At 35.1% G+C, this 12,710-nt stretch overlaps 2 protein-coding genes across 2 annotated transcripts; one reads left to right on the top strand and one right to left on the bottom strand.

The window, feature by feature from the left end:
• The first annotated feature begins 615 nt into the window (after positions 1 to 615).
• LOC108480467 (lanC-like protein GCR2) lies at positions 616 to 3,307 on the top strand. The gene is made up of 6 exons (XM_017783483.1): positions 616 to 961; positions 1,313 to 1,491; positions 1,965 to 2,076; positions 2,187 to 2,303; positions 2,405 to 2,719; positions 2,812 to 3,307. The coding sequence occupies exons 1-6, from the start codon at positions 800 to 802 to the stop codon at positions 3,148 to 3,150; spliced, it is 1,224 nt and encodes a 407-aa protein (XP_017638972.1). The 5' UTR covers positions 616 to 799; the 3' UTR covers positions 3,151 to 3,307.
• Positions 3,308 to 3,428: 121 nt separating this feature from the next.
• Positions 3,429 to 9,349, bottom strand: LOC108483349 (uncharacterized). The gene is made up of 7 exons (XM_017786700.2): positions 7,266 to 9,349; positions 5,767 to 5,857; positions 5,312 to 5,469; positions 5,178 to 5,229; positions 4,981 to 5,072; positions 4,751 to 4,844; positions 3,429 to 4,408 (listed from the first exon to the last, which is right to left on the bottom strand). The coding sequence occupies exons 1-7, from the start codon at positions 9,027 to 9,029 to the stop codon at positions 3,810 to 3,812; spliced, it is 2,850 nt and encodes a 949-aa protein (XP_017642189.2). The 5' UTR covers positions 9,030 to 9,349; the 3' UTR covers positions 3,429 to 3,809.
• Between the last annotated feature and the right edge of the window lie 3,361 nt (positions 9,350 to 12,710).

Raw genomic sequence — 12,710 nt, 5'->3', positions numbered from 1 at the left:
CCCTTTAATAATAATAGTTTTAGTTGTTCAAGTATCGAAATAAAACTTTGAGAATGTGCTGCTCTTAAATGATAAATTTTCAATGCAATGACACTTAAAAAAAAAAAACAACTCTTAGCTTTGTATGATGTTTTGCACACTAAACCACCACTTCTAATCCATTGTCTTATTTAAAATACTAAAGTGTATTCATATTAATGTTTTAACTCATAATTAATTTTAGATGTTGGAAAATTATTTAAATAATATTTTAGTAGAAAAGTTAGCAATTAGTAATATTGAGATAAGCATGGTTAATTTTATAACACACGCATTGGTAATACAATAATGAAATATATATTTATAACTTTAAATTTTAACTTATAATTAAATTATCAGTTATATTTTTTAAAACTGTTGCATTAAATTAGTTAATTAAAATTTTATTATAAGTATTCTAGTTTTAATACAAATATAGATAAAAATAAAATAATTAAATATTATATAATTAAGTTTTGTTGATATTATGCTTAACTTGCAGAGGAAAATAGTGATATTCAATTATTTTATCATTTTTATAAGAATTATTAAATTAATTTGATAATTATAAAAAGATTATTTAAAATTATCAAAGATGTATGGGAAAAAAGGAAAATCGAACATTTTGATGTGATGAATGATTCAGGTGGATTTTTAAACGACACTTGTATTTGGAACCTGCTCGAAAGGTTCTTTCTTGCTCTTCCTTTTATATTATTCCTGGGAATTCAGTGAAACAGGTCTTATTCACAAAGACGAAGCTTGCAAGACGGGAAAAGAAATGGCTGATCGTTTCTTTCCAAATGAAATGCCTACTTTTGTGGCGGAATCAACTGTCTCTACAGGAACTGCCGGCGGTGACTCACTCACCACCTTCCTTTCTTTACCTTACAAATCTCTCTCTGATCACCTCAAATCCGCTGCTTTGGCCCTCAAAGAAACCGTATTCTCTCTTCAAAACTCTGTTTTTGATTTATTCAATTTTCCTTTTTTTTAGCTTCATTTCATGCATAAATCTGTAGAGAAATAAATTTGGTAACTTTGCTGTATTTTTTATGTTCTGGGTATGTTGAGATTTTCTAATTTAACACCCCCTCCCCTTTTTGCTTCATTGATATATTTGCATGTTAATTATGCGTATAGGCATTGCAATTGGTGACTTTAATGTATATTCTGTTCTGGGTTTGTTGAGATTTTATGAAATAACCAACTTTTACTTTAAGAAAAGGGGAAAACTTTTTTTTTTATCTTTCTTTCGTTTCCTAAGTTTGGGAATTGTTTGGTCTGGAGTCAGGTGGTGAGGGAGACTTGGGGTTTGAGTGGAAAGAGAGTGCAAGATTATACTTTGTACACAGGAGCTCTTGGGACTGCTTATTTGGTCTTTAAAGCATACCAAGTTACCAAGAATGACAATGATCTTAAATTATGCTCTGATATTGTTAAAGCTTGTGATTCTGCTTCTAAAGACTCTGGGTAATCTCTTTTTCTTTATCTTTACAACAAGTACTGTCATATGCATTTATGTGTTTAATTTTGGACTGGATAAGTTGCTAGGTTTATCTGAGATTGTTTCAATTTGATGGATGGACTGCATAAACTTTGTTGGAGTTTGTAGATGAATATGTTTAGCTTACAATTCAAGTAATTTAGTTATTTGATTCTTGCAATAGCCAAAAAGTTTAGTTCTTGAATGCTTATGTTATTCTTAATGATAGTCTATTGCTAAAACAAGCAAGGTTTTGGAATCATTGATCTGAGTTTTGTTAATGAGAATTTTAACTTGATTAGTTTTCTGTTTTCTACTCCAAAGTGACCAACCTTGTCAGAATGGTAGCTTTCACACCGACGGGAACTCGTGAATCAGTATGGTGGACATAAGATTGCATTGGAAGTGAGTATTTCAAACTTGACCCGACCTCATATGTGATGAGATTGCATGGGTGCAGGCGTGTGACGTTCATTTGTGGACGGGCTGGTGTTTATGCTCTTGGTGCTGTCATAGCAAAGCAGTCCGGTGATACAAGTTTAGAACAGCGCTACTTGGCAAAATTCAATGAGGTGGTTCATTTTTGCTTTTCGTCTTTTAACTTTTAATTATCTTCGTTTTCTTTTCTGTGTTCACTGTTCCAGTGGGTTATGTTCTGATATTAGTTTGGCTCTGAGAGCAGATCAGATTCCCCAGCGACTTGCCACATGAATTATTATATGGGAGAGCAGGGTTCTTGTGGGCCTGTTCATTCTTAAATAAGCATATCGGCAAAGACACGATATCTACCGCTCACATTGTAAGACATGTTTTTCATCTTCTCAGCCTGAATTTTCTTGTTTAAGAGAATAAAACACAATCAATTGTATTTATTTGTGCTTGGACTTGGAAATTGCGCAGCGAGCAGTTGTAGATGAAATTATTGAGTCCGGTAAACGGCTGGCGGGCAAGGGAAGATGTCCATTGATGTATGAATGGCATGGGAAGAAGTACTGGGGAGCTGCACATGGACTGGCAGGAATTATGCATGTTTTGATGGACACAGAATTGAAACCGGATGAGGTGGAGTATGTCAAGGGTACTCTTCGCTGTATGATCAAAAACCGTTTCCCCAGTGGGAATTATCCATCAAGTGAGGGAAGTGAATCTGATCGTCTTGTACATTGGTGCCATGGTGCTCCTGGCATCACACTCACCCTTGCAAAAGCAGCCGAGGTACTCCACGTCACCCTACTTTTTTTCCACCTGCAAATTGTTTGGAAAAGAATTGCTGTATCTGAAAACCCTTATTTGCTGTAAATCAACAGGTGTTTGGGGACAAGGAATTTCTACAAGCAGCATTGGATGCCGGAGAGGTAGTTTGGAAGCGAGGTCTGCTTAAGCGAGTTGGAATCTGTCATGGTATAAGCGGGAATGCGTATGTATTCCTTTCACTGTACCGATTGACTGGCAATGTGGAGTACTTATATAGAGCCAAAGCATTTGCTTCCTTCTTGTCCGATAGAGCAGAGAAACTTATATCTCAAGGAAAGATGCATGGAGGTGATCGTCCGTATTCCCTCTTTGAAGGTATTGGGGGAATGGCGCATCTCTTTCTGGACATGGTCAAAGCGTCTGAGGCGAGATTCCCTGCTTATGAAATTTAATAAGTTATGTGATAAACTTAGAATGTTATATGACATTAGCAAGTGGACCTTATGAAATCCATTCAGCATTAGAATGTTATATGACATTAGCAAGTGGACCTTATGAAATCCATTCAGCATGATTGGTGGTGAGTTTGTGGCTCCCAGCTTAAGCAAATGAGTGGTTTATATTTATTTATTTTACGTAAAATTGAATCCAAACCTTACGAAAGAGCTAAAAAACCATAAATTGCATATGATGATGTTCAAGAACGTAAGAAATGAGTGAAGAAAACGAATAGTAAAAGAATTTCATTTTCAATTCAATAGGCTTTTCGCCCTATCATCTTAACTCTACAATTTCCGACATCAGAAAATACATCGGTATCTAAATTCATGGTGTAGTTCTTTTTTCCTTTTTTTTTTCTCTGAACAAATCTATACTTTCCTCAATGCTCAAATGGAGTGGCTTTCCATTGCCCCCCACATCCAATGGGCAGAGGAACAAAGAAAGAAATGAAACTCAGCTAATATTACAAATCTCAACCAATATCTCACTCTCTGTACACAATTTTAACCAAAGAGAGGGAAAGGATTGTATTGACACATTATCAACTCATTCCCCCCTCCCCAACCCCCAACCCTTTGATGCTACCTACCATTTTCTTTTTTTTGGTTCATCAAATTCGAACCGGCAATCCAAAATTTTGGTAAGTTCTGATCTCACCTCGTAGGCCAGCAGTCACGATCACCATACCCCAGGCTGAAATGTTTGGATTAACCCCTGAGGTATAGTCCAAACTGATCCTGGAGCTCCTGGACCGAGTTGCCAAAAGAAGTTTTTCCTCTGGCCATGTAGGTGAGATTCTGTCAAAGAAGTAGCTATTAGTTGCACTGGAAATGGTTCCGTGGAGAGGGCTATTGGTGCACCCGGATGCTAATAAAGAACCCTCGTTTCCACTGTAATCCTCATCGGGTGTAGGAGGATGATTGGCTGTTGAAACTTCATCGATAGTGTCATCAAAACAATTTTGATCATTCAATTGCGTATCTCTTACTCCCCATGTGTCACACATGCCCGGCCAAGGGATGGCCACAGATACATCTTTACAATGGAAATGCTCATAAGAGTATGTTACAGTGACTCCTTTGTTTCTGCTAGGCCGCGATTCTGCTTCTTGTTTCCACACGTAAACATGGGAGTCCTCACTGGCAGAGACGACATATTTTCCATTTGTCGTAACAGAAGCTGAGATTTGGCTGTTTGTGTTCCGAAATCCTGTCAAAATTAAAAATAGCAACTTCAGCTGAATCAGCACAACTCCAGAATTTTATATCGAGAGATACTAAACGACAACTCTGCAACTTTTTGTCATGCAACCAGGAAATTTAGGATCCAAATCTAAAACCAGAACACCAACTTTAAGAGTTGAAACTCGGACCATGATACACCAGTACATACCATCACTTAGTTGAGGTAAGTGGAATATGAAGAAGAGTCAGCTTCAGTCTCCCTTACTTCCTAACTCTCAGCAAAAATCACTATCATCTATGGTCAATCCTTTCAAAATCCAACCAACCCTGTATTTTATGTTTATATCATGCAAATATGAAGAATTACCTTTAAACTTGTGAATTAAATCAGACTCATCAACAAGCCGAATTCGTGAATCTGCAGATGTGATGAGTACTTCTGATGAACTTCCAGGTGCAAACTGTTTTAAGAAAGCAACCAACGGGGGAAGAATAAAGTGAATACATGGCAGGCAAGAAATATGCAATAGGTTCCAAGTAAGGAATATCAAATTCAACTAGAACAAGGATTTATGCTTTCCTTTCCATATGGATTACCTGGAAACCTGTAATTTTCTTTTGATGAGCTTTCTTCTTTTTATTCTGCAAATTGATTTGACTTTTCGGTTGTAACTTGTTCTCTGGAGAAACTGTAAAAATGCAAAAGTTTAACAAAAATTTCTGTGGCAAATAAATTATATAATATAGCATGAATATGCAGACACAAGGTAGAGAGAGAATGAGTAAACTTGTACCAGAAATATCGTATAAATGGCAGCTTCCTTTGTAAGAGCCAACAAGTGCACCCTTCAAAACAATCAAAACTTCCATGAGCTAGAAAGACTTCATATATTATATAGAATGAACTCGAAATTGACCATTGCCTAACCTGGCCATCAGGTGTATAACAAGCAGCAGTGACCATTTCATGCAGATCATTCCAAGCGACAACTTTACGATCAGGAATGCTCCATATGCGAACTTTAGCATCTAGGGACCCACTAATGAAGTATTTATCATCAACTGGATTAAACTGGATGCAAGTCACTGTGTCAAGGCAGATCCACAAGAATAATGCATGATTAGCAATACGTAAACCTATTTCAAGAAACAAAAAATGATATATATAAATATATTACTTTTATGTTGGATCTTTGAATTAGCGATCCCATTGAATCTAAACCAAGCACACTCGAAGACACTTTAATGTTATTTTAACTGATATGCAGCTTATTACGACTATGAAGACAGAAGGAAATTTAATAACATTCACCAATTCTAGAGAGAACGGTTACTATTTTATCAAAAAAAAAAATGAAGACATGAAATTTACGATTTACTTACCATAATCACTGTGTGAAAATATTCTCAAACAAGTCTTGCTAATCAAGTCCCAAAGCCTCACTGTTTTGTCCATTGAAGATGAGAGCAATTGCTGAAAAGAACAAATAGAAAAATCTTACCAAAATATCCTCCAGCAATTTATGGGTTCATGATTCTAAAAGAGGCTAGCAGTGAAGCTGGAAATGAACATTCATTTCTAACAATAACATTCATGAGCGCCTTGAAAAAACTGGTGGTGGTAGAGAAAAAAAAAAAAAAATTCTAATCTTTTAACTCAATGTGCACACTCAAAGTTGGTCCTATGATGATCTGAAAGAGTATCATCAGGAACGGTAACATGAATGAGCGCTTTATATAAGGTACATTAAGGGCATCATCGGGAACCTTGACCAAAATCCCTGGCAAGGAAGAAGGCGTCAAAGAAACATCAAAGACAGTAACAAAACCATCGAAAAGGAATAAAGACACATCCAATAGAAAGATCAAGCTTCTCACCCGATAACTCACTCTTTGAACAAATAGAAAGCTATATGTAAGTTAACAATAATGTGAAAGTACTTTTCACTAATACTCATGTTGCACGTGGCAAAATAAATGCACGTTGAACTTGTTAGATCATTTCCTTCATGGGCCAAGATACAGCCTACTCAAATTGATTATGTTTACTTGATTCTCTAAGGCCTTGCAAAATTCCTTTACTGTTTGCTGTCCTGTTGCATCAGAATGCATGCAGGTCATTTAGCAGCCGTCTCTAGACCTAAATAGGCAATGCCAAATTAAAGAACCGGCAATAAATCACCTACAGTTTGGGAAATCAAACCTAAACATATTTAAAATTTCACCACTAAGATCCACCAATTTCTACTTCTTGTTTGCCAACCAATTTAGAAGAATATTTACTTCATTTTTGCATTTCATAGATCCTTTGCAGCTCAAGATGACAAATATACAATTTTGCCAAGCATGGAGACAAGTGCATCGCATGCTGCGATGACAATGGTTATTATATTTTGATTAAATTTAGATTTACTTGTATCAATTATGCCTGCATTTCGTTGAATGCATTGCAGGCAGGCACCCTCTCTCTTCGTTCTCTTCAAAGTGAAACATAGTTCCATAACAAAATTCAGTTCTTACAAAAAATCGATAAAATGTTATACAACTCTGAACTTCATCTTGCCACTAAAAACTTGATAAAAAAAGCATCTCATAGAGCACAATTTAGAAGAGTAGAAATAAAAATGCATTCCTTTGCCTACTTTGGGCTAGCAGAAAAATATAACATAAACCCTCAGTATAAGAAAAATCAACAGATCAATTTAACAGTTCAACTAAATGAAAGTAAATAGACAACAACAATATGTCTGGAGATTATGTGTTAAAAGTATTCCAAAGGTTAAGAAAAGAAAAAATGGAACACTCAATGATGATCAAACTAATAACTCTATATTTTTACATAATTCTCAAATACCTGACAGGATTGAAGAATGATGACTAACCTGAGATTTGGACCATGAGAGGTCAAGCACATCATCCGAATGTCCTTGAAAAGAACAAAAAGGTTTATCTGAAAGTGCAAAAACAGTATCTGGCACCACAATGGGGTCCAGGCTCAATGACTTGCGGCTTAGGGAAGACCTTCCTCTTCTCTTCTTCTCAGGATGGTGATCTGCAATTGGGGACAACATAGTTGTTTCTGGAGATCCATTAGCGACAAGCAAGAAGTTCAAATTCCCATCATCAACCTTTTCCATCAACTCCCCTCTCTTCTCCGAGGCAACTACCTTCCATACATGAATTTCACAATCCTCACCTGCACTAGCAAGGTATTTTCCATCCAAACTGAACTTAATACTCCAAATGGACCCATTGTGCGCTTGAATCTCTTGGCTCTTGTAAAGAGCAGTGAGTTCTTTACAAGATTTTCCATACTGCTTCACCCTCACACGCTCCGGCCCATGAAAAGAAACATCCTGGCTATCATCCGTGGCAGAACTCGATCTCCTTCCACCCTTCTCAGATGAGGTATCCCTTTCTTCGCTACTTCGCCTTTCCTTATGACCCTTTACAGCGACACTACTCGCAACGCTCTTTATGCTCTTAAACCAACTCCCTTTCTTCTTAAACTTCGAAACATCACCACCACCACCACTGCCATTGGCATCCAAATCTGCACTATCCTTATTACCCTCTTCCACATTCTGTCTCCTCATCAGTTCGTGAACAATCGGAGAATGCCCAACGCACATCTCGAACTCCTCCATGGTCAACTGCCTCCCAGTCCCAACTTCCTTCAACTTGTTCCACATCCCATCTTCTCTAATCTCTTTTACTACAAACTCTTTCCCATTATCAAGGTTCTTAATGGTACATACCTGTTCACTAGAATCCACCTCATTCCCCGCCGCATCGTCTCCACCATCAAATGATTTAGACCCAAGTTCCCCATTCACACTCCTGCTACTCCGCCCAGTGGGCGGCTTATTACAAGTAGATCCATTGCTTTCGCAGGTTCTTAAGTTAGGAGCCGCAACATTAATACGATCGCATTCGGTATTATTATTGTTATTTACAAAAGATAAACCAACAGAAAGAATCGAAGAGGAATTCGGACAGACAGATAAACAAGGAGAAGAAGAAACAGCAAGCACATTACAATCACCGTTTGATTTCGATCGTACAATTCCAGAGGAACTACTTCCCTTTTCAACTCCACGATCTTGCTCCTCTGACTCTCTTTTTACCAACCGATCCGAAGAAACTGATCTTCTCTCAAGCTGCACTCCTCTTCCTCCAGCATCACCGGCACCCATTTCCCGTCCCAGACCCAGTTCCGTTTCTGAGCCGGGTATTGACCGGGAAAGACCGGGGTCGCGGCTAAGACCCATTTCACGGAGCAGCCGAGTTCTTCTCTCGGAAACGGAGGCGGGTTCTGAGATCCAGATGTCGAACTTGGAAACGGCCATGGGGAATTTCGGGACGGGAAATGGGTGGCGGGCATTGCTGGAACGGGTAACTGGGTCGGAATCCGAGTCAGACGAAGGAGTAGTTGAGTTGGAACAAGAACAAGAATTAGAAGAAGCAATGCGATCAAGGGATTCGTAAAAGTACTCTTCTTCTTCTTCTTTTTCTTCCTCTTCTTCTTCTTCGACTACTTGAACAACTACTTGCCCTTGACCTTTGTTTCCTTCTGTCCCCTCTTCTCCTTGGGTCGAATCCTCGTCTTTCTGGTTGTTGCTTCTATCAATGGGGTTTTTGCTCATGCTTTCTTTATGAGCATTCCCATTTCAAATTGGACAAATGAACCATCAAAACCAAGCCAAACAAAATCTGGGTTTGGATTGGATCAAAGGATGGGAAGGGGGAAAACAGTGTTTGGAGGGAAGGAAACGGAGAGAAAATCAGATCCAAAGGAAAGAAAAAGAAGGCATGGGTTAGGGGAAGGAAGGAAAGAGAGTTGGGGTTTGGTGATGTCTTTGTGTGGGAGAAGTGAAGGGGAAAATTGATATGGTTTTGTTGGTTTTTGGTTTTTTGGGGGATGGGGCTCTATTGAAATGTGAACTGTGAAAGGTGAAAGGTGAAAGGTGAAAGGTGAAAGGTGAAAGGTGAATGGATCATTTCTCTCTTCCAAATAAAATATTCCTACTAATCAAACAAATGGAAACATTTTGAGAGCTTAAAGAAAAGTATTTTATAGATATATATACATTTACTTTCTTTAATGAAATTCCATTTTCCTTCTCTTTTTTTTCACTTTCCTTCCTCATAAAACATCCCATTTCCATTTTTTTAATTATTTTTAGTGAATTACAATAATAAATAAAACTCGAACAGTAAATATAATAAATATAATTAATACTATTTGAATTTAGACTACACTTAATATGATAAACACTTTTAATCATAGGTCATCATATGAGATTTATTTTATTTTTAATTATTATTACATCAAAATTAATAAATTTGAATAAAATTTACATATGATATATCCGTAAATTAAATAGACAAAAGTCTATTCTATAAGATGCCGTGGTCAATTCAAAAGTTGGAAAAGAAAAAGGAAACAAAGGTGTATCACTATCAACTATGAAGCAAAAGTTCATATATTTAACAAAATATATATTTATTTTTATTATAAAATATTTTTTCATAACTAAGACATAATTTAGTATTTAACAAATAAAATAAAATTAGAAGATAAAAATTTTATATACCAATTCAAGAATCATGTAAATTTTTTTATAATATGTTGATGTATTTTAAAATATTTATTTGATCTCTTTTGATATCATTAACATATTCTTAGTTGAAAGAAGAAAGGAAATTGGGCCTAAAGCTAAAACCATGAAAGCCCAAAAAATTGGCATTTGTTGACTTATTAGAAAAAGAAGAGCTAAATGTAAGCAACTACCAACTGTTTGTACATGGTACCCAGCCCATTACTATTAAGTGAAGATGACATCCCATAGCTTAAATTTCAACCACTTTTTGGGACCATTTTTATTAATATTTCTCACATTCTCTTTTTTTTGGGGTTTCAAAATTTCACCTTTTTTGCTTTTATAGTAAGCTAAGATGATGATGTTTTTTTCAACATGTAGGTGGATATTTCTTTCTTTCTTTATTTCTGCTAGATTTCATGTGGTAGAAACATTAATAAGTATGAAGGGTCATTATCTATGCTTTGATAACCCCAAAACAAAACATATATATGTACTAACAATCTTTTGACTTCTCTCACCTTAAAATTTAAAAAACACACACACACACAAAATTAAATAGCATTTTTTCAATAAATAAAGTTGATTTTTAGTACTTTCTACTAAGTTTGGTGTGGTGGAAGTTCACCTAGTCTTTTAATTGCGCCATCGGGATCTGATGTCTGCTCATGAGAATGAAATACATTTCATTATCAATTGTTTATCTTTTCGGAGAGCTTCCATGACGAAGGGATTAATAATTATGACAATAATGAGTATCACAATTTCAATAAAATAAAATTTTCTACTATATGATAATGTTAGGTTACATTTTACTATATTTTAATTCACTATAAAATTTGGGTAAACTACACCATTAGTCATTAAATTATTGATAAATTTTTATTTTAGTCAATTAAAAAAATTGCAATTTTATCATTGAACTATTCAAAAGTTTTTTATTTGAGTTAGTGGGTTGTCACGTTTTTTTTGTTTAAATTCTGCCAACGAGCTCCGAGCAACTATTTGACAATCGATACAATTGATCAGTACCCATCGACGAGTAGAAGAACATACATTGACCCAAGTCGATTTGACGGTCAATGTCAAGATTGGAGAAAATAGTTATTTAAATTATGGTTTACAAATTCGTGACATCTAAAATTGTTTCACAAAAAAAACTGAATTATAGAAGAGAAAGAGAGCTTTCGATTGGTGCATGCAGGGCAAACAGAGAAATCCATATAACATTGATTTTAATAGCACAATAACTTAAATGAAAACTTTTGAATAGTTCAAAGACCAAAATGAAAACTTATCCATAATTTAATGACTAACTGTGTAAGTCGACCTTTAAAATTTTAGAACTTTCTAGTAAGGTAGCATTGTGTTTTGGCCATCTAGGCATGAGAGAATGAATGGCAAATGCTAAAGAGAAGAGGCTTGCTATAATTTGAGCATAGGAGTGTTTTAGGTATACATAAATTTGAGGGTGTTAATGGGGGTGGTGGAGTAGTCTTAGAGACCTTAGCCTTAGGGTGTGGGGATTATGTTTGTCAACACAACACATTGAAGAAAAAAGATAGGGCAAGTCAAAGACAGAAAAAGGTTTCCTTTTCTTGATTTTAATCATCATATAATACCTTTAATCACGTGTTACTTGTAAATGCCTTTGGTTTCCACTCCAACCCCAACCATGCCTATATTGCTAGACTTATTCAATATATACATGAATTTTGAAATGCAATTTTAAAGTTTATAATCCTTATTTTATCTTCAAGTTGGGAAGTAGTTAATGTTTTTGGATAATGTCAATAACAAGGGACATAAATTTATGAATGCGAAGTTGAGTTATCTTAAAAGCATAATAAATTAACCATTTAATCTCGATATTAATAATCTTTTTCATATTCGAAAAATGAGGTGTTGTTTGTAAAAAAAGGGTTAATGTAATTTTTGGTCCCTAAATTTTGTACCTTAATTTAAGTGAGTTCATTTTAGTTTCCAAATTTGAAAAAACAAATATAAAAGTTTAATGATCTAACATTCTAATATCGTGCCACATCATCACGTAAAAAAAGTTGAACTAATGACATGGTACAATCCCATAATATAAGATTATCAAACTTGTACGTTTTTCAAGTTCGGGCATTAAAGATTTAGATACTAAAGTGAATAAAAAATATAAATATCAAAGTAAACCTAATTGTAAAATTTAAAATAAAAATTACATTAACCCTAAAAAATAAATTTCTAAATTACAAAAATTAATTTAGTATTGTGTATTTTTTTTGAATTATTAGATGTAAATATAGAGTTTTAAAATATTTTTTTCCATGAAAAATGGGGTGACTTTTGAAACCTAATTAACAACTTGCAAAACAAAATTAAAGAAATGATTCATTACCAAAACAATAATAGAGGACTACATGTATGTATATATACACATATGACCTTGAAAAATGAACCCCCAAACACATACAAACATGCTTAGGACTAATATTGTTTTTAAACCTACATAACATAGCTATCAAAATCCCATTTTTTTTTTTAAAAACCCTATAAAGAAGAAATGTCTTATCTTTTACCCCTTTCAAATCTTCAGCAAAAAGGGTACAATTACAACTCATTGTTGAACATTAAGCATGAGGAGCTCGTGCATGAATTTTTATAATATAATTTTTAGCCAAATGAGAAGAACCCAAGAAGCTAAACCCTAAAAAGCCTTTAGATCATCAGTCGGTG

Source organism: Gossypium arboreum, chromosome 1, assembly GCF_025698485.1.
Source record: "Gossypium arboreum isolate Shixiya-1 chromosome 1, ASM2569848v2, whole genome shotgun sequence".
Lineage (NCBI taxonomy): Eukaryota > Viridiplantae > Streptophyta > Magnoliopsida > Malvales > Malvaceae > Gossypium > Gossypium arboreum.
The sequence above is the reverse complement of the archived record's forward strand: the minus strand, read 5'-3'. Positions and strand labels throughout refer to the sequence as shown.

Coding starts and splice junctions, on each gene's coding strand:
- LOC108480467 (XM_017783483.1), top strand. CDS start 800: ATGGCTGATCGTTTCTTTCCAAATGAAATGCCTACTTTTGTGGCGGAA. Junction 1,492..1,964: donor TCTGCTTCTAAAGACTCTGG/GTAATCTCTTTT, acceptor GCATGGGTGCAG/GCGTGTGACGTTCATTTGTG. Junction 2,720..2,811: donor CCCTTGCAAAAGCAGCCGAG/GTACTCCACGTC, acceptor GTAAATCAACAG/GTGTTTGGGGACAAGGAATT.
- LOC108483349 (XM_017786700.2), bottom strand. CDS start 9,029: ATGAGCAAAAACCCCATTGATAGAAGCAACAACCAGAAAGACGAGGAT. Junction 5,230..5,311: donor GTTATACACCTGATGGCCAG/GTTAGGCAATGG, acceptor ATTGTTTTGAAG/GGTGCACTTGTTGGCTCTTA. Junction 4,845..4,980: donor AGAAAATTACAGGTTTCCAG/GTAATCCATATG, acceptor TTCTTAAAACAG/TTTGCACCTGGAAGTTCATC.